Source organism: Ptychodera flava (assembly GCF_041260155.1).
Source record: "Ptychodera flava strain L36383 chromosome 23 unlocalized genomic scaffold, AS_Pfla_20210202 Scaffold_23__1_contigs__length_28996876_pilon, whole genome shotgun sequence".
Taxonomy (NCBI): Eukaryota; Metazoa; Hemichordata; class Enteropneusta; family Ptychoderidae; genus Ptychodera; species Ptychodera flava.
In genome coordinates, this window is record NW_027248277.1 from 8326040 (window position 1) to 8348405 (window position 22366).

Consider the following 22366-nt stretch of genomic DNA (forward strand, 5'->3'; position numbering starts at 1 on the left):
TGGTAAAAAGTTGCATGAAAATTTTGGAGGGAAAAACTTACAGCACTCAAAGAGTTAAATATGTTGATGAGTTCATAATCTACAGGGAGAGAAGGTCAGAGGTCAACTATCAGTATAATTTTTGTCACCAACAATCCAAGGTATCACTAAGGGATTGAATTGATGGATTATCAAATTAAATTTAACCCTTTCACCACCATGGTTTGTCCGAAATCCATTGTTTTCTATGGTAAAGTTGGACCTGTACACAGGGAACTGGGGGTGAAAGGGTTAAGGGCCAGTAGCTGTAACTTTGGATGATTTTTTTCCAAGTTTTGTTTTTAATGTCAACTGCGATTTCTTGTCCTACTCCTCAAGCATCTTGAGATATGCAGCTTGACAAGTTACCATTTGTCAGATATAAATTAAAATATAGACAATAGTGATGCATTTTACGTGATTTGATTTGACAGTTGAATACTATGTGATTTACATGATTTGCAAATTCATTAAAAAATGAGCATACTTTAATTAAACCGTAAAAATTGAGTACTGTAACCATGAACTGAAATCCCATGGAGAGAAAATACATGTAGATGGATGTCTTTTCATCCAATTATGTCTTCATTCAGTCTTTCCTTATCATTAATATCCATTTTGCATTTTAGATTTTAATTACTTTTTGCATAAAATTCAGCTTTGTTTCATTTTCAATTACTTTGTATTGTTAGTATTAAAATTTAAGATTCACTCAAACATTAAAGTTATAAAAGATAGTTTAAAGTTACTTATTTCCTAATGTAGCAAAAAGTATAGTGAATCGAGATCTGACTTAGCGTAGTGCCAAAGGCATTTGTAGTAGCACTCTGAACAAGCTTATGATTTTATCTAACATGCCTTTGAGGTCATTGAACTGGTGACCTGGTGATGACACCGTTATCTCTGTTTGAAGTACCATATTAATGTGTAATAGACAGACACACACTCCACTCTGGAATGTCGAGTTTTAAGTCGGTCATGATCCAAAAACAAGCTGTTGACAATGTCATCAATGTTTCAGTCCATGTGAACAGTTCATTGAAGTATTCCCCTCAAAATTGAAAGACTTAAATGTTTGTTCAAACTTTCCTCAACGAAACTGTAAATCTTTCACTTTTGAAGTCGAGAATAAAAATCAGTGTTCACAGTGCCAAATCTGGCTCCAGCAAATTACCAAATATTTACCGACACTTGAAATTCAAAATGGCCGCCATCCCTGTGTTAATTTTATGGGCAAACATTAATTTTTTCTATTTTCACAAAACTAAGGCAATGAAAACTTTATTTACTCCATATTAAAGTTTCAAAATGAGCCCCTACAAGTGGTAGGCAAAAAAAATTGTGAAGTTTGAGAGTCTGAATATCTTTCCACAGGGCATATACTTATTTAACCCTCTGATTGCCAAAGTCAATTTTGGCCACCTTTATAAAATATACCCTTAGAAGTCAAATTTTTTTGTCAAAATTTTAATTAAAAAATGTAGCCAGTGAAATGTGATGTTCATTTGGTCCAAAATTATCAAAAAATTTCACAAACTTCATAAATATTAGCAAAATGTTACATTTAAAGTTTGGTGGGAAAAATTACAGCATCCAAAGGGTTAATATAGCTGGTTAGTTTAGACCTATTGTTTATTATATTGTGGTTGAATCCATGTTAGAAGTGAAATGGGGGTGTAAGGTTTATTTTAATATGTGCCATGAAATCAAAAGATGTAAGTTTGAGCTCAAAGCTTTTGTCAGGGAAGCTGAGCCATTTCCATTGAAATCAAGAATAAAAATTTCAAGGGTTATCATACAGAGTATGTCCGAAGTGAAAGAAAATGGTTATCAAAAAATTACCTAAAATTTCTTCATATTTGAAATTCAAAATGGCTGCCATTTCTGTGTTAAATCTACGGGGAAAAATCAAGTTTTTGATTTTCTCACAAATAAGAAGGTGACAACTTGATTTTCTCCACAAGCCTCAAAATGATTTCACACAAGCGATAGACTGGCAGAGTCCAAATTTCTGTCATGGAGGTTGAGTCAAGAATTTACTGAATTTGATACAGAAACAAAATAGTAAATATTGTAAGTTGCTACTGTGTACAAAACAAATCTGACCTAAATTAAATATTAATGAAATTGTACTAACTAGTAACTACAAAGTATAGATGCACCACCGTATATGTGGTCAAAGATAGCGCCCTCAAGCTAAATAAATGCACTTTGACCCAAGAAAACTCATTTCACACAAAAAATTTGCACATTATGTTGTGTTGCGCTCGTGCAAAGATATTTAAAAGAATTGTAAAGCTCTGTTCACATTAATTTAAGGTGTATTTTTTATTATTTTAGCTTTCTTTGTAAAACTTGATTTTTTTTCCACTCACAAAATGACATCAAAATGCGTGGTGTTAATTTATTTATGAAATACGAATAAACTATAATACTTTGACTGTTTTGCATTTTCAGACGTAATAATGCAGTGCATTCATTAAAGACGTTAAATCAAATGTTACCGGAAAGTGCAGCATTGTAAAATCATTTTACTTGGGTCTGTTGTTATATCAATTCAGTAATCTGAGATCACATCCAATTATTCCTAAATTTTTCTCAATCATTATCCTACAGTTAACGTTTTCCCAATCTTTGCGAAACCTGATAATATTCTCATAATCAATTGTTACTGGACAGTTTAGTGACACAGAATGGTTGTACTTTGGTCCATGATTTAATGTTACTTCATTTATCTATAATGTCAGTCTTAATATCATCAAATGTTCCCTACAATTATCCTATTTAACATTTTCTCTAACCTTTGTAAAATGTTCCTCGTTGCTTTTTGCATCGGCATATACACGTGTAAAAAAATGAAATCGTACTGTCTCTATACTTGTACATTCTTGTTTAGATGTTTAGATTTGAGTGCCAAAGTCAATTTTTGCCGCCTTTATAGAATGTAACCCAGACAATTTTTTTTAGATTTTTTCCAAAATTTTGAGCACAAACTGTAGCCAATGAAGAGTACTGTCCATTCGGTCCAAAATTGCAAAAAAAAATACAAAAAATTTATTAAAAATTGGTAAAATTTTGCACAAAAATTTTAGCGGGAAAAATTTACAGCACTCAGAGGGTAAATCTAGAGCAGATATCATGGATTAAATTACAGTTAGTATGTAATTATTCTAATAGGGTATCTTCTTCAGAGTCTGTTGGGGAAAAAACATGTCCTCTACACTCACAGATTTTGCTGAATTTAATTCCTTCAGTCTGAAATTGTGACGTTCATACGCCCAAAGATCTATGGCAATTTTTGTCCTTGTACAACAATATGTTTTGTATCAGTACAGGGTTTAGTTTTGTGTGTTTTTACCACCATTTGTAAATGACCGGTCGAAGAATCAGTAAATCCTAGTTGATTCAAATGTCACCAACAAAATAAAACCAAAGGGTCCAGTTTGTCCTTGCTATCAGATTGCTGGCAGTAAGTTTTGAGATTTTGGATCACAGAAGAAAACATATTGTTGTGTCATTATCATAGATATTTAATATCATTTTATTGCCCATCAAGTAATAATTGAGTGTTGTATAACCTGGTGACCATCGTGGTTTATTCCATAACCATTGTTATCAGTGGTGATTATGAACTTTTCTAACATGGAATGGAGATGAATACGTCTGCATGTAAATAGGACGACAAATACTCCTTGTTTCTTGAAGTATTTACGTATGTTAGAAGATGTGCTAATTCAAATTGAAATAATTATATTAAAGGGACAAAGCCACTCTCTTTTTGACCTATTTTCAGGAAATTTGGTTGAGTAGAAAAGTAGTTTGTGTCGTTTGACTTGAGTTATCCTGGTCAACTGTGCACAAACTCAACTTTGCTTGCAGCCAGACAAGATTAAACAAAATGTGGGAAAATTGTCCACAGTTACAACTGTGTTGTTTCATGAGTGTCACCCATCTAGATCTCAAAGAATATTCATGTATTATGAATTCTTCATCAAAAACATTGTTGCATACCAAATTTTTGGGCCAATCAAACCAATTTTGGCAATATATTTTGTAGACAAGTTGAAACACCTGGGTTCATTTCATTTTAGGTCAATCATAGCCAGACACATCTGTCATAAATTTATCATTTCACAAAGTGGTTGTTACCAGATTTAGAATACTGCAATCAACCTACAGGTATACTTATGGTAACTGTGAGATGTGAGGTCAGAGGTCGTGCATAGCCTTGGTATGCCACTAGAGGGCAGGCTAATGGGAAATACTGACACAAAAAATTGAGAACAGCGGCACGTGAAAAGTAGGAACTTGGCAAGTCAAGTGAATTTTACTGCCAAGAAAAACATGGAATGTGGTTATTTATGGGGTTGTGCAAATTTCAGAGTAACACTGAAAGCTGGGAAAATTGATATATAATACAGAGATAGTGTAAGGAGATTTCATCTAGCAAAGTGAATTTTATCCTTCTGGGTGCTGTAACTTTTCCCACCATTCTTGAGCAAACATTGTGCCAATTCTTTAATTTTTACAATAATTTTCGACCAAACTGACATTGCTCTTCATAGGCTGCAGTTTTTGAACAAAATTTTTGAAAAAAAATACAAAAATTGCCAGGATCTGGAAAAAAAAAATTGTCTGGGTCATGTTTTCCACAGTCTGCAAAACCTTCACCCCGATATTGGTGTTCTTAGATCTAACAACCTCCATGCCAGACAACAGATTCATACCTACTTTAAGGGACCAAAGTTTAAGATCTGATACTGTTTCATATTGCGTGACACGCACAAGTCTGTTTTCTGTACAAATATTTGATCAAATTGTTGTGAACATTTTGTGGCAGTAAGTATGACTTGAATGTTCTATAATAATTATTTCAATGTTATTTTTCTTGCCAAGGTTTTTGAAGACCCAGTTTAGCCCCAGTTAAATTGCAAGTGAACGGTGATAGTATTCATTGTGATACCACCCTGTACAAAACAATGCTATTTTGAGATAAATAGAATATATTTTTGTCCATTGTCATATCTTTATTAGTCTCCACGGACAAAGTCCAGGGGACTTACGATTGATCAGTACGTCTGTCCACGAAGATATCTCAGACATGCCTGAGCCAATTCCTTTCAAACTTGGTACAAGAATAATACACTATGAGTATATATTTGCACATCCATTGTTTGGGGCGTGACAAGCATAATTTGTGCTAGTTTGCATAATTTTTGTTTTTTGAAAAAGAGCTGTTTCTTAAGAGACTGTACCAAATTTGATGAAACTTTGTACACATTTTGGTCACAGAGAACTCTAATAGCACCACAATGACGTTTGTCAGTATTGTGTCAATGAATTGCTAATTTGCATATTGAATGAATTTTCATAATTCCGGTAATATGTCAAGAAATACTGACTCAAATTTGATAAAACTTGTGACAGATGTTCATATAGGAGAGCTGTAACTGTGTGCGAAGACATTCTGCAGAATCATGTCAAGTAATTTGCATATTTGGTGAATTTTTGCAATTAGGGTGCTATGTCAAGAAATACCAACTCAAACATTAATGAAACGTGGTACAGATTTCTTTCTTTAAAGGGATACAGTCATCAGAACTGCGTTCAAAGGTCGTATGGGACTCATACAACAAATGTAAACAATGTATCTAAGGTACAATGGTGATTGATGAAAGTTAAGCCATGTCTGTCATAATCTACATCGTACAATTTAAATGTTGCAGCTATGATGATGAGGTGCATCTTGATATCGTGCACGAAATACATTGTTTGTAAACAAGAAACTCGCACAGGCGCAGTTCCAACGACCGTTTCCCTTTAACTGATTGATTGTCAATGTACATATCCATCGATCTATCTCCTTATCAATCTGTTTCTTTCTATTCTATTGCAGGATGGCATATCGATATGGAGGTCCCCTTTGATATATACATTCTTTACATGTACCAGTTAGGTTTCTATGTGCATTCCATGTATGCCACCTTTTATATGGACACGATACGGAACGACTTTCTCATGATGATATTGCATCATTTTGTCACCATTTTTCTAATATTTTTTTCCTACTCAGTAAGGTAAGTGGCCTGTTTTTTCTAATTGAAAGACAATTTTGCCCACTTTTAACCCTTTCACCACCATGGTTTGTCCCAAATCCATTGTTTTCTATGGCAAAGTTGGACCTGTACACAGGGAACTGGGGGTGAAAGGGTTAAAACCATTCCCTGAAATGGAGATGCTTGTGTACAGGGAATTATTTAAAATTTCTGAACTCTTAGTCAGTAGAGGCATTTATTAGGAAGTTTGTTATTTTTCTTATCCTCGGATGCATTGTCGTAAACTAGCTGCATCGCTTCTTTTTCATGTTCACTATGAAACTTGAGTGTGAGAAAATGACTATGTGTGTTACACAAGGTGGAAATGTAACATTTATTATCTGTAGGGTCACATACATACTATGTACAGTTCTGAAGGATTTGTCACCAACGTCACGCTGGATATCAGAATAACCATTGCTCCTAAACATATCTGATTTTCCCCCTGTTGTTTATTTGGTCTTATGAACTAATCAAAAGAAATGAAATAAAAACCCCTGTTGTCGCTCCATTTTTGTAAGGGCCTTGGATGAGAAACAAACCTATTAATTTGTTTTGGCTTTATGGAACTTTTTTGTGATGAGAATGTTCATAGACCACTCATCTTATCAACCTATAATGCTTTCCCTTGTTGACATTTCACACAAGAATTTCAATATACTGTTATGATATAATAGCAATAAAGGATCCCAGCAATGGTATACCACTTGGTTTTGACTCGTTCACGACATATATGCACTTGCTATTGCTTGTGCATACATCTGTTGTGAACTGGTCGAAATCTTGTGGTATACCATCACTCGATGTGGTTTTCTGCTTAGATATTGACTGGTTAGAAATGAAGACTTGTTATGGCAGAGCGCCCTCATTAAAAGGATTTTGTTTTTCTTTGGTTTCAGATGTCACAGAATGGGCATGTTGGTGTTGTTTTGCCATGACTTGACAGACGTGTTCTTAGAGGCTGCTAAAATATTCAACTACACAAAAGAACGCAATGGCAAATCACATTTGCTCAATGAAATCATTGCAAACGTTCTATTTGTGCTATTCGCCATTTCTTGGTAAGTCTAATTCATATAAATCTCATCACGTCAGAGGTTCAAAGGATTACGTGAAACCTTTTGCACCTCCAGTGTGATTAGTTTGCATTCACCCTTTCAACACCATGGTTTGGCCCAAACCCAGTGTTATCCATTGTGCTTGTAGACCTGTCCACAGGGAATTGGGGGTGAGCAGGCCCACCCTTGAACACTGACTCTCTTGGTAACCTATGACATAACATAGACATATTCATCTGGGCTTTTGCCTATCACATAGGCAGTGTTCTCACCAGGCCGCGATTCCGCAACATTCTTGCATATATTTCTGGGCCGGATTTCTGGGTCGTGTGCGCCAATAGTGGCGCGCCTTTGAAATTATAAACTTTCGTGGAGCTAGCCGTATGGCCTGCCGGCTGTATCGTGCGTATATACAGCCAGTACTTCTCACCATAGACGTAAATGACTGACGCGAGTAATTACATTTCCTGGTTGAAACCGAGGCAATCTGGAAGCAATGCCTGTCAGAGGGCGTACTTAAACCACAGTCGCTCGTGATTCTATACATGATGGCCGCTGTGTGGTATGCATTATGTATACCACACAGCGGCCGTTACGTATTGAACCACAAGAGACTGTCACAGTGGTACTGACGCACTGGACGTGTTCGCATTGCATATGTCCATGGAATTCGCAGAAGCTGGAGGCACCATGGGCACGATCAATATTTTCATAGACTACAACAATAATAATCTGAACTACGAAAACACAAGAATGTAAAGCTTGTATATCCCTAAGGAATTACATGAATAACTTTTGAAAACAACGAACTCGATGGGTTCTGCATTGTAAACAGAGTATGGGTGGGCCCGGTGCGACGTTATAGTGTTCGCGCCATTGAAATTCAGTCAATTTTTGTTTTTGAAAAATCACGCAACTTTGTCTGAGATAGTTTTTAGCTCATATTTGGTATTGATATAAATACCAAAAAGAGCTTATATGGTGAGTCGATGGCGTCTGTATGTATGTATGTATGTATGTGGGTATGTATGTGCAGATGTATGTCCGTCACACGCAAAGGCTCCCATACCGCCAAAGCTACCATCTCAGTATTTGGTGTACAGGTAGATGCAGGGTTTGAGATGTGACGTTGTTCAAATGAACATGTCAGTGTCAAAAATATGCAAAAGAGGTAAGAAAAAGGGGAAATCCTGCAAATGTGCAGGAGTGGTGGCAGTAACTGAAACAGCCCACACATCTGAGTAAGAGGTTTTTGACCTTTAACCTATTTGTATGCAGGGTACCTATTATGTATGGGAGTGGTGGCAGTAACTGAAACAGCTTATTAGTCATTTCCTGTCATTGTTTATGAACTGTGACATATTAACAGACCTGCTCAAACCATGGATGTCTATTTTTGTAAATCCATGGTTGAAACATGCTCTGCTATGCATTTTGCTAAAGTTGACCTCCAGTACCTAAAGTTTCAGACCTTATTTACTTTTGTCATTCTTGTTTTTCTGGTTTAAATATTTCTTGTTGTTTTTCTGGTTGTGCAGAAATCATTGTCATAACATCAAAGTAGAATTTTCCTACACTGAACAGATAGAAACAACACTTACTGTTGATCTTTGGTACCCATACTGGTATGTACCAATTCTGATCAAATGTTAGCGACACCGTATAATTGTGGTATTTTTTTAGCCTTTGCTATGTTTGAAATCGTGTATAAACTTAGAGGGAGGTATGTGTTGTGTGATGTCATCAGGTACTTGCTCCGTTCCTTGCCCACACTACCTAGTACCTATGTCTGGAAATAATTGACAACTTGCCCGCTGCCGATTGGTGATCTTATTCCAAAAGTAGTTCAGAGGTTTAAACGTGGAATAGCTAGGGAAAAGTTCTCTTATTTTGCAAAAAATTGTCAATTCTTGGCTTGTGCACGTGATAAGTATATTATTCTAGGCAAACTCGTACATGAGAACTGAACATGAACGTTTTTTTTACGTCCATGCTTTGATCAATCCGCAAAATTTGTAGCTTTGGCTGGCGACTGAAGTTTCACGTCAAAATGTAATGATCATTTACAAACATCATAGGGATATGTTTCTTAATCTAAAGATCTGCCATAGCACTGATTTTGCCAGTTCATTCTGCTGACTGTGAAAGGAGATTTAGTGTGCAAAACAACATAACTTTTGACAGAAATCAACTTGGTGCTGAACGGCTGGCTGGACACTCTAGCAACTATTATGGTAGAGGGCCCCAAAATGGAAAAATTCAACTTTATCAGTGCACTTTCACACTTGAAAGAACAAAAGTCTCGTAGAATTTTCATTAAAAGGCACTGATATTCAATATCAGTTGATGTGTTTACTGAGTGTTTATAAAATGTTAAGATGAATAATTTGTTGAGTCCTTTATTTTTTCCATATATAGAATAAGGTTCGTATTTGCAGTTTGACTTTTTTAACATATTTATCTTGTCTCACAAAAATCACCTGTTGTCCCGCTTTTTTTTGGTCAGCGGGACAAAATGTCCCCCAATATTTTTTCTGGTGAGAACACTGTATAGGTGTGTTTGTTTAGCATAGATTTCTGTTAAAATGATCAAACTGTTAACAAGAACAAGGAAAACAAGATACGAAGGAAAACTACAAGTCTGGTATTTTTTGGTAAAACTCTCTGTTTCATTTCTTTTCTTACAGGGTGATCCTGAGGATGTACTGGTATCCACTAAAGGTACTATATGGAGGCGGTTGCTATGGTAACTCAAAAGTGCCTCTTCTAACAACAATGAATGTTCTCATTTGGATGTTACAGTTCCTCAACATTTACTGGTTTTGGGTGAGTTCATAGTTTGTCTCATAGATGTACTGTCTTTGTGATTTCACACTTTGTCTCATTGCAAATGTCTGTGTATGTGTGTCTGTGTCTGTGTCTGAAGTGCACCCTCTAAGGGGAGATTAGAGAAATGTTTTTGAGTCAAAGTGAAGAAAACTTTCCTGTGTGTCACCGACATGCACGGCACAAAACGATTACTAGCGAGTCAGTAGTTGTAAGTATAGCGCCCTCTATTGTCATATGTCTGTCTCGATTCCTCATGATATATAGCATGAGTCAGTGAGAAGACAATGAAAACAACTGTGACCAACCCTTCTCACATTCCTGGCTGCTGGGAGTGCGGGATCGAGAGTGTGGGATAAATCGATCCCACACTCTCAGAAACCGTCCCACACTCTGTAGTAAATATTACACGACCTCTGATTGGATGATAAGCAGTCTGTTTTGTTCCACGCGCAAAATGTTATCCAATGGCACGACGAGTAACACACGGACTAGAACTACAACGTAAGCAGGTCAAAGTACAGCGGCAGACGACAGAGTTGTCACGATTTTTGATAATATTGTACGTGTCCAATATGAATTTAACGCATTTTGTGGTCATGTGAGAAAAAGAATCTCACACACCAAGGACCTGGGATCAGATTTCTCACACGAGTTGGGGATATTTTGTCTCACACTCGCCTGCGGCTCGTGTGAGACAAAATATCCCCAACTCGTGTGAGAAATCTGATCCCAGGTCCTTGGGGGTGTGAGATTCTATTATTCCCCATTGATCCATTGGCTACATAAGTTATAATCGGCATATACTTTTGCCATGGAGACTTATAAAAATGACATATTCAGATATTTTTTCGCCCAAAAACTACAGGGAAACATGTTATCTGTGTAAATTATGAATCTGCTAAGCATTAATTCTAGTCATTGGCAGGCTGCGTCAGTGACGTGTCAAATTACTGTTATTTCAAGGCCTCAGGTGGGTTTTCCCTGCGTCATGACGCGTCAAATTGGCGTAGCGGGCACACTGGTGTTTGTCTGTCTGTGTCTGTCTATCTGTTGATTCAGTATCTCACTTAAAGTTGCAATATGGATCAGAATTGACTTTCATATTTCGAAGATTTAACTTTATAGAAAAATCCATAACAATTTCATTTGTAGATTCGACCATTAACAGGAACATAGGGTGGCTCTAATTGAGTAAATTGATTTAATTACCGAATAAATTGCTGTTTTGGTACGTACTGTTTGCGAGAGTAAAGCACAGAATTTGAAACGTCATTTTTACTATTTGAATATGTACGCATGCGTATTTGATGCATGGTAACGGTTTATGAAATTGCAACATCGTGCCAACATGCCTAGCTAGCCTTCCCACGCAGCGGTCAGGTCTCTGCCCGCGCCCTGGATCTCTGCTGACTGATTCAGCCTTGTAAAAATGGAAGAAATTAGCCCAAAATGTCGGCAAAATAAGACATTGTTTGGTCAGATCGAAAGATGGAACCAGAAAAAAGAGTGACACGCGACTACTGCACCACGTCGAGGAGGCAGACTGTGTCTACAGTTTCTCTCGAAAACACCAACGTCGCCACTGTGTGATGATCAACTTCGCTAGCCAGCGGTGTTTCCTCGGGCAACACCGACCTACCAACACCGTGGCCGTGCGGACCCCACGATTTGTAATGTGAACCGGGCCATAGTCCCCCCGCAAGGAAATAACTTAGATCTGTTAGCATTCATTGATAATCTATATCCTTCAGGTTAAATATGCATTTTTCGGAAATAAAAAGAAACTGCAGTCTCCACCATTACATGTAATGGCATGGTCTCATTACGACGCGTCGATCGACGCGCGCGCACTGACATGGCCATGCAAGACCAGACAGAGGGGCGAGACAGTTGCTGAACTTCAGCAGTGGTGTATGGGGTGAGAACACCGCCAAAATTATCTTGAAAACTTTATTTAAACAAAGCTTTCAAATAAATATAGCGTGCAGATACCTCGCCTTTTAACATGAAAAATGTAACAACATGCAACGGGGAGAGGATTGTGGAAACGCTGTCAGCACGCGGTGAACACAACCAGATCGGTGTACGTGGTCTGGACGCTCGATCGATCGAACGTACACAGTACTGGTGCATACGGCGCGGCACTGACGTACATGTATATGGGTGAGAAAAATCAATACACGATCTTTTGTAGAGCTGTACTTTAACATATTTCTGAAACATTGTGATGCTACCAAAGTTTGGCAAACGCAAAATTTACAATGAATTATCATTATATGTGTCAAGTTCTGTCAGCGTGACAACATCGCCCCTCCAACGTGCACTCTAGCGAGACGTCATCACTCTTGGTTGTACTTGTCACGTGCACAGCAGAAAACGCCAATGTTTTTGTTTTGAAAGTTTGTTTACAAAACAGCTTTTCTAGGCGGCCGCAACGTATCAAAATGAACGTATTTGTGTGTCGGGATTGGTGAGAGGCTTAGCTAAGAAGAGTACTTCAACGTAGTATGGTCTATTTGCTTTAGTTTTACGAAAAAAAATCGGCAATTTTGATCCATATTGCAACTTTAATGGTTTATTGATTGAAATGAAATCTGGTATTGATGCACTTTTGGGTTTCAGTTTGAAAGGGGTAGATCTCAGTGTCTGATGTTTCTGTAATAATGAAATTACACCCATTGCCACTTAAGTGTGCATCAAGGCTACTTGATACAGACAGAAATTCTGCTTGTATAAAGACAAAACAGGCCCTGCCAAGAGTTGTAAATGAGAGCTAACCATTGGCACTGTATGTTAAAAATTGAGACACCAGATACCACTTCCATTCATTAAAGCCTTACTCGATAATTAGTTTATTGAGGCAACACACTTTTATCAGCTCACTGCTACAGCATCAAGTAAAATTGTATGTCCCATGCAGACAGTGTGTCTGGGGAAATTGAAATCCACAAGACTTGTACAGGGACCAGTGTATGGTAATGTTACATTGTATCTTAATCTTGAACACAGTGTGCCAATGGTACACTCTCATTTACAACCGCAGACAGAGCTAGTTTTGCCTTTGTACAGAATTTCTGTCTGTATCAAAGTAGCCTTAATCAACACTAAAGTGGCCACGGCTATCTTGATCAAAATTTTCAGACAATCCTTCCCTCTGAAAACAAGAGTGTATACCAACGATATGAAGTAAACCTGATGTACTGCATGACCTGTACTGCATGTTGTACATACTGTAAAACAAGTCTTTTTAGCTAGCATCCTTTTTAGCTAATTTAGCAAAGTGTTTAAATTTGCTAATTTAAGATGCTGTTATTTAAACTTTTCCCCATATTTCCTAAGGTCAGGATGTTTTTCAACTCAATTACAAAACCCACTGATTGCAATGAAAATCCAAAATCACTGAAAAGCATGCAGCTAATTCAAAGTGTTTTACAGTACTTTGTATGATGATCCAATATGGCTGCCAGGTGGCCATTTGTCGTCAGGTTTGAAACCTTTACTCAAATGATTCCAGCTCCTCAAACATGGAACCACATTCAGTTCATACTTGGTGTTGCACTGTGCTCATTTCTCAGAAAGATGACAAAATATTTAAAAAATAAATGTGAGAGTTATTTTGTAACTTTCTTGCTTGCACAGCTTATCGTCAAAATGGTGTTTAAAGTACTATTTGGCAAAGAGACGTCTTTTAGGGATACAAGGGAAGACCAAATAGAAGCCAGGGAAAAAGAAGAAGAAAGACTGGAAAAATTGAAAGAAAAGTCAAAACAGTGAGTGTTTTCTATCCTGCTTTAACCTTTGAGCGCCAAAGTCAATTTTTGTCGCCCTTAGAAAATATAACTCGGTCAATTTTTTTTTCAGATTTTTGCCAAAATTTTGATAAAAAACTGTAGCCAATGAAATGTTTGGTCCAAAATTATCAAAAAACAAAATTACAGAAAAGTTCATAAAAATTGGTAAAATGTTGCACTAAAATTTGGGTGGGGAAAAAACAGCACTCAAAGGGTCAATCCCATTAACATCTGTATGTGAAGCTCATGCATATTCAACCCTTTTGCCATCACGGTTTGGTCCAAACCATTGTTATCAATGGTAAATATGGACTAGTTTACAAGCAATTAGGGGTAAGCAGGTTAAATTTGTCTGGAGGTCTCATGCACATCTAAATTTAGCTGCAAATTTATACATATGCAAGTGCATCTGAAAATCTCATACATACACAGATCTATCAAGAAATCTTGTGTGCAAATAGGTCTGAATTCATGCAGACAAAAACCATAAAAACACACTTATGCAAGTATTTGAAAAAATATTGCTTATGCCGATATGTTTTCAAATGTCATGGATATGCAAAACTGATTGAAAAAGCTTAAATTTGTGGTAAACGTGATTAGTTATTCGTATTTGTATGCAAATCTGGTTGGCAAGCCCATGCATATGCAAATAATCATGTGAGCCTCATAGATGTAGATATTCCTGTGTGCACCGTCCCAGTGGAGGGACGGTGCTGTGTGTTAGAAGATACTACCTGAGATACCATGTCTGTATGGTGATGTAATCATATAGTTTGCTGGTTTAAAGGAATCCAGGATAAGAGTGGCTCCATGGTTCTCATAAATATGTCTGCTTTTCTGTCAATGTGTATGTGTGTGTGTGTGACCATCGGCCAGTCTGTCTGCATTTCTGTCAATGTGTATGTGTGACCATCTGCCAGTCTGTCTACACTTCTGTCAATGTATATGTGTGTGTGACCATTTGCCAGTCTTTTTGCACGTTCTGTCAATGTGTATGTGTGTGTGACCATCTGCCAGTCTGTCTGCATTTCTGTCAATGTGTATGTGTGTGTAACCATCTGACAGTCTGTCTACGCTCTGATTTGTGTGTGTGACTGTCTGCCCGTCTGCGTTCCTGTGTGCATGTGTGTGTGACTGTCTGCTAGTCTGTCTGCATTTCTTTCAATGTGTTATGTGTGTGACCGTTTGCTAGTGTGCGTTCCTGTCTATGTGTATGTGTTTGTGACCGTCTTCCAGTCTGTCTGCATACCTTTCTACATGTATGTGTGACTGTATGCCAGTCTGTCTGTGTTGTCTATGTGTATATGTGTCTGCCAGTCTGTGTGCATTCCTGTATGTATATGTGTGACTGTCTGCTAGTCTGTTTTTCATGATCTTGTCAGTATTGATTATTTAAGTAAAGTCATTTGATTGTGCATGAATGCCAGCATTTTAGATATTTTGCAAGAGTTGGCTTTTGTATTCTGATGTTTTTGTAAAAAGCTGTTTTTAGAGGAAGTGATGTTGGTTGAAATTTACCATTATTGAAGAAAACAATGACAAAATTATTATATTTAAGTTCATTATTTGCTGTATGTGTGTATTAAACCTAATCTTAGGGACCGTCTCAGATTGTCGCAAAAGTTCAAAAAGTGAAATTCATCGTTGACGGGAAGGGGTTTTGACCTCCATTCAAATAGTGAACTTCACTTTCGCACTTTTATTTTGTGATCATAAGTTCTCTTTAAGATAGAACGCACCTCGGGGACAGACATTCGGACTCTCAAACTTTTACAATTCTCTTCTGATATACCACATGTGGGGGTTCATTTTAAAGCTGTTGGTGAAAGAAAACTTTTCACCGGCTTAGTTTTTCGAAATTCGAAAATTTTCATTTTTCCCCATAGAGTTAACACAGGGATGGCGGCCATTTTGAATTTCTAATATCGGTAAATCTTAGGTAAATTGTTTCTCTAGTACCAAAATTTGCACGGTGACCCCCTATTTTTATTCTTGATTTTGAAAGAGAATGATTGAAAGATTCATTGAGGAAAATTAGAGCAAAAGTTTAAGTCTTTCACCTTCGAGGTGCATATTACCTTAAGGTGAAGTACTACGAATTACGTCAAAATTAGGTTGTGGTGTCATTTTCTTGAAACTTTGCACAAATATTCTTGGAAGTTATGCAATTGCAAAAATGAAATAAAAAATGGGGGTCACCACGCTCGTTTCCATGGAAACGGACGTTAAAATGGCATTGTTAGAAATAAATAAAAATGATATAATTCACTTAAACTAAAGAAAGCAATTATAAAACGCTTGCAAATGAGTTAATTTTAATAAATACCAAGAATTAAGATCCATATGTATCGAATGTATAGTTTTCATGATGTTTGTAAAGAAATTTTAACATAAGTATCGATTACAAAATGACGATATCGAAATTATATCACTACATAATTTTCGAACTTTCTTCCTGTCGCTTTGAATGGTGTCATTTTGACCAAACTTGGAGAATAAAATCCTGATATAATACCATTTAGTTTACACTTTTAATAAAAGGGTGTCACCACGCTACTTTTTACAATATCTCCAGGTGAATGGGTAATATACGCCATGTAAATGGGAGAGAAATGTTAATTTTGCGCTCATATTGAATAAAAACCAGCTTCCTAGGGGGTCAAAATATGACAAGGTTAAAGGTCACATGCATTTCTAAGAGACTGGGTCAAAAAATTAGGTAAAAGTGCAAGTTCAACAATGACAGGTGATGTTAAATACATGTGCTACAAAATAACCCATTTGCGGCAGGCTGAAGTCAAATCTGCGCAGAAATGTTCTAAAGCGTGTGCGCGTCCGAATTCGTCGCCCTTTACCTTAAGTTTGTGTAAAAATAAACAAAAACTGCACACTCGTACCATCAAATTTTTCTGTAATTGTTTCCAACTCGTTTGTGTCATGCTGACTGTGGTTAGTACGCAAATTTGATCGATTACTTCACAAAGTGGTTAGGGGATACATATTCTTCAGTGGCTATAGCAAAGTGCTACATTGTACTCTCAGGCAGACAACATTTCGCACGTTTGAACTTTCGTGTAAGGGGAGGGGAGGGGCTGTTGATGTAAACGAAGGAATTTCATTTCTTGAATGTACGCGACAATCTGAGATGGTCCCTTACACATCTTCTTTTCATGAAATGGGCAAAGAAGTGACACTTTTTGTATGATATTGTGACAATTTTTCTTGTGATCTCTGGCCAAAGTATGGAGCGCTGTTTAACCGCATGTGCAGCTACATACACACAGCATGAGAAATTTCTGGCACTTATCCACTGAAGCCATCCAAAAGTGGAAACGCACAAGCGCCCATCCCAGGCCGTCAAAAAACTAAGAGGTGTTGAAACAGTCATCTTACTGAAATGACATTCTTCCTGGCCCCTAAGCACACCGAAGTTCTAATGATTTCAATGAATCCTGTTTCATAATGATTTGATATAAATGCTGAGTTATCCTGACTTATGTTCCATCTTTTCCAACAGAAATAATGATGTCCACGTACCGAATGGCGTCGATGGCGTGAGTCAAGCTCCTCGTCAACGTATCAAGACACCCAAGGCTGATTAGAGTAGCTCCCCATCCCCCAATCAATTTATACCATGTAGACTTTCCCTGCTGTAGAAAACATTAGGGTCAAACCACCAGTCTTTGGTAAATGGGGGGGAGGGGGACTTTTTGTTTGAAATTTTAGAATTACTTGTACAGTTTCGTTTCAGGAATAATTAACTGGTTGTTGTGTATCATGGACATGAATTTTGAAAGAAAAAAAGAAAATTGCTGAGATGTTTATTAAATTCAGAATAATAAGCGAAACCCGACTTTTTTAGGGTTCATATTGCAAACTATAACCAAAGATCATCCAAATAGCATACTCATAATTTGCTCATCAATCTAACTCAACCACCCCTCCACTGCTCTTAAAGTGGCTTCTTCCACTATTGTGCAGTACCTAGGAATATGCAATGTTATATTAAGTCGAGTGGGGGGATGGTTTGACGAGATTTATCGACGCTGTAATTTTTGATAACTACATTTGTTCTGTGTTGTGATGCTACCACTGCAAGGAATTTGTCTTTTGACTTCTGTACATTTTGCTCGGCGTAACCATAGCAGTGTGAGGCGTAGTCATAGAAACATAACCACAGACGTTGTCAAGTCATTTACCCTTACTGTTCAACACTTGTTCATTAGGAAATAAGCAACTATAGAATTTGACAGATTGATGCCAAATATTTTAAACGGAAATAGAGGTAGGTAGCTGTTATTGTTGTTGTAAATTTTGTATGGTTGACACTCGAGGCATTTGTAAACTTTTGTTATGTAAAATAAGACAAATAATAAAGCTATATTTTGCTTGCAAAGGTTGTAAATTTCTCAGCACTGAAGTTATCTCTAGGATGCACATACTTTCTGTTCTGTTGTTGTTAGCTGTTGTGATCTGTTTCAAAGTGTAGAGTATGTGTCAGAACTGGAGCCAATGAAACCGCAGATCAAATGTTCTAACACTTGAGGGCGCTCTTCAGAAGAGGGCATTCTATACATTGTCGTAGCAACTCACACTGCGAAAATCCCACTCTGTTATCTCTGAGCAAAGATGACGCAATACCGACAAGATGTTAACTATGGTTGAAAAAAAAATTATGGAATATACAAGTTCAAGATTATCTAGAGATGGCGTTCAAAGTCTTTTCTTGGTAATGACTGTGAACCATGACTTTTACATCTTCGATCAGCTGTGTAGCACTTGTCCATATCATGCCATCTTTGCCCGGAGATCGATGAATGGGATTTCCTCAGACTATGAGAGCCCCCAAGTGCAGTATGGGTAATACAGAGTACTCTCAATTATGCAGAAATTGTTGACGTGTTGTTTTATTGATTAAACTGAAGAATGTAGGTTAGAGAAACAATCTCAGTAAATTTTGTTAATATTGTTGTAAGTTTTGTTTGATAAAACAAGAAAATCTCTCCCTCTGTTTACTATTAGAAAGACATGCAAACAATTACCCTTCAAAACTTGCGCAAACAATTACCCTTCACAATTTGTGCTGTGTACAACTTGCCAAGATATCGTAATTCTAATACACACAAGAATTGAGTTATCAAGTATTACACATGACTTTAGGCATACAGGTCGTATTTACAACAGAAAACTGAAATTTTTAGGAGTCCAAAAAGTCGCTTTAATACTCAAGTATATTTGGAAAAAAAATTTCATAAAGTACAGCTACTGAGTTTCGAAGGGATGAAAAAGGTTGGCTGGGTCATGAGAAACTGAGAAAAAGTCAGTTTTTAGTCAAATCTAGGCATTTACAGCCTGCAGTCAACTTGGCAGCTGTGTACGGCAAAACGATACTTGCCTGACCCAGACTGAAAGATTAAGTCTTGTATGAGAACTCCAACCCAAACAACGACTGAAAGTGCAGTGTGTGTTACGGCAGTGAACACAAAGGAATGAAGAACTACCAACAACAGATACAGCAGCAGCCTTAAAACACATAAAATCAAGTTATGGCCTAATTTCAATAATTATTTAGACGCTACGTGTCCTCATCAACTCTTGAAGCTATGTGGGCTGCGTCATACCCCAATATTCTCTCAATAAATTCCACTGTACAATGTGATTGCTTCCAACAACATTTTGTCAGAGAACGCTATTCAACACTGTGCTGTCAGTCCTAGTTGGGGTTGGCATTTGTAGAGACTCGTACACGATGTAATCTTTCAGCATAGGCCTCAGCTTGCAGACTGGGAGACAACTAACTTCGGTAAGACTGTTGACCCACACAAAGCTTTATTAGTACTACATTATCATAGGGGAGTGTTTCTATTTTTGCATCACACGAATGCCCTGTAGACACACAGATTTCTACCATTATAAGGACAAGGCCTTGTTGTCTTATAGTAGATCATCCCTAGCTAGTCACTTTTTGTGCGCAGATTTTGTGTGCAATGACAATTGAATTTCATAACAAGCATCCACAAAAATTTTCAGGCAGAGCACATTTTCATGGAAGTAAAAAAAGCAATAAAAGGAAAGAAACTACGCACACCGTTTTTGCATGTTTGGCGCCCTCAATCTTATAAGTACAGGGCGCTGTACCTGTACCTTTATCCAATCAACTGAGGGCTGCCTGACATCCAATCAACTGATGGCTGCCTGACATTTGAAGGTGGGCACTAGCAGAGATTAAGTTCCACAAAAGGGCGCCCCCTACAGGTGGATGCCTGACAGTCTTTTGGATGCTGCCACAGCGACAAAGGCGCCCAATGAACATTAGACTAACCAAGACTGTTACTGTTGATTTTAAATTTGCTGTGTATATAAATTCAGAAAAACACTTGACAAATTCTTATTTTTACACCGATTTTTTTTTACCATTATATTTAGCTATGTCTGCTCATAGTAGACAACCCTGAAACTTCTTTAATAAATATATTTACATCAGGGTTTTTTGAGGGAAATAGGCCTGTCCACTTATACCTTTTATTGTTCACACAGAATGGAACATCCCCCCAACCAACCTAATCAATTGGATCATTCCACAGTAATTATAACCTAGGGAAGGAAGCAAGGGCTGGGTCAGTGCACATCCCTCTTGCTGTGAACCAAACAATTTATTTCCCTGTAGCTTTAAAAACCACAGATGCAACTTGTGTGTTCAAGTGCCTTTTTATGTGACAAAAGAAAACTTACTCTAAGGTAGAACCTGCCTCTGGGACAGATATTTGGACTCTTAACTTTCACAGTGTTCTTTTGGCCTTGTGGCATAAACCAAGATTTCACCGACCTAGTTTAGTGAAAGTCGAACATTGTATTTTTCACCATTGAGTTAACACAGGGATGGCAGCCATTTTGAATTTCAAATATCGGTCAGTCTTGGGTTAATTGTCTTTCAAGCACCGAACTTTGCACGGTAACCCCAGATTTTTATTCTTGATTTTGAAAGAGAAATGGTCTAAAGTTTCCAAGAAACATGTTTGAACAAAAGTTTGTCTTTCACTTTACAGGTGCGTTACCACCTTAATGAATTACCATATATCTTTCTGCACACCTGTATTCCTGATACTGAAAATCTTTGTTGCTGCAAAAAGGGACTTTTGTTTACAGGGAATGCACCGATTGTAAATTTCACTGTATAAGTTTCAACACACTTCTATCATAACATTCTCCAGGGAGTTGTAGTTGGTTTTAACCCTATCACCACAATAGATTGGCTCATATTCAGCACTATCAACAGTGATTTTGCACCTATTTACACACAATTGGGGTTGAACAAGTACAAGTTATATGGGTATAGTGTTAGTAATATCTCCCTTATTTTACATCTTGAAATCAATGTCATAATCTTTCCATTTCATTAGTGAAACGCTCCCCTTTTATTTTTGCGACTTTGATTTTTCTTGTTGTATTGTTCCATTTTTAATTCAGTTTTTATATTCTCTTTATTTTTTTTTTCAATCGAGATTTCTGTTGAATTTTGGACCAAAGCTTCAAACTTTGTGACAGATTTTCATCATGATAGGAAGAATTTTGTCAAGTATACTTGTGAATTCACGATTTTGTCTCCAAAGATATGGAGGTTCCTGACTTGCACTTCTAAGCAGGACAGGTTATGCAAATTACCCTCTTCTAATTACCATGGTGATAGTCAAGCAGGTGTTTAGAAATAGGAAAGTTGAAACATTGTGTCTATATCGGCTTCAACTGAATTTGTACTATTGAAAAAGCTAAGATTAATTTGTCGTTTTCACTGACATTTCGCATTGTAACATATTTTTGTTGAAAGAATTTAAAATTTGCTAATGCATATTAAATGAATTATCACATATTTGTGACTTCAAGTGTCATGATGTGTATACATAGTAGTGTCTTTACAGTGTCCATTCACTCCGTGAAAGTCCTTTAGTTTTAAAGGTATACAGTCACCTGTAATCTAAATATGCCCATATATGGTCAAAGGGGCGTTCCTTGGTATTGAAAATGCCCATGTGAGGGCGCTGTTTTTAAAAAGCGGCCACCCGCTTAAAGTCTGTGATTGGTTAGATTTTCTCTTTCCATGGTAACTGTGGCAAAATTGGAACAGGTGACAGTTTAGTTTTAACCCTTTGAGCACCAGTCTATTTTTGTCCCCTTTGTAAAATAAACCCCAGTCAATTTTTCTCAGATTTTTGCCAAAATTTTGAGAAAAAAACTGTAGTCAATGAAATGTGATGTCCATTTGGTCCAAAAGTATCAAAAAATTACTGAAAAATTCATAAAAATTGGTAAAATGTGCTAAAATTTTGGCGCGAAAAAATTACAGTGCTCAAAGAGTTAAAGCCTCCTCCTCGAAAGTCCTTGAAAATTGATAAACCATCCATAGTTTTCAAAAATGCTAAGATTACCGTATCTGTTGTGATATTGTAAAGGTGACATGAAAAATGATATACAAAAATGATAAATTGTGAAAAGTGATACCTGAAAAATGGGTATTTTAGATCTCAAAAATTTTTGAAAATTGCTGAAAAACAACTTGAATTTCATGTGACTTTAA

The 22366-nt window shown here is 37.0% G+C and overlaps 1 protein-coding gene across 1 annotated transcript in view; it reads left to right on the plus strand.

Annotated features, from left to right (window-relative positions):
• The window catches only part of LOC139124176 (ceramide synthase 1-like), a 43188-nt gene extending 21527 nt beyond the window's left edge, over positions 1–21661 (plus strand). The window contains exons 2-6 of the mRNA XM_070690317.1: positions 5915–6095; positions 7013–7174; positions 9859–9997; positions 13640–13770; positions 17312–21661. Of these exons, the coding sequence (XP_070546418.1) occupies positions 5929–6095; positions 7013–7174; positions 9859–9997; positions 13640–13770; positions 17312–17396 (684 nt within the window). The 5' untranslated portion in view covers positions 5915–5928 and the 3' untranslated portion in view covers positions 17397–21661. The remainder of the gene's footprint in view (positions 1–5914; positions 6096–7012; positions 7175–9858; positions 9998–13639; positions 13771–17311) is intronic.
• The last annotated feature ends 705 nt before the right edge of the window (positions 21662–22366 follow it).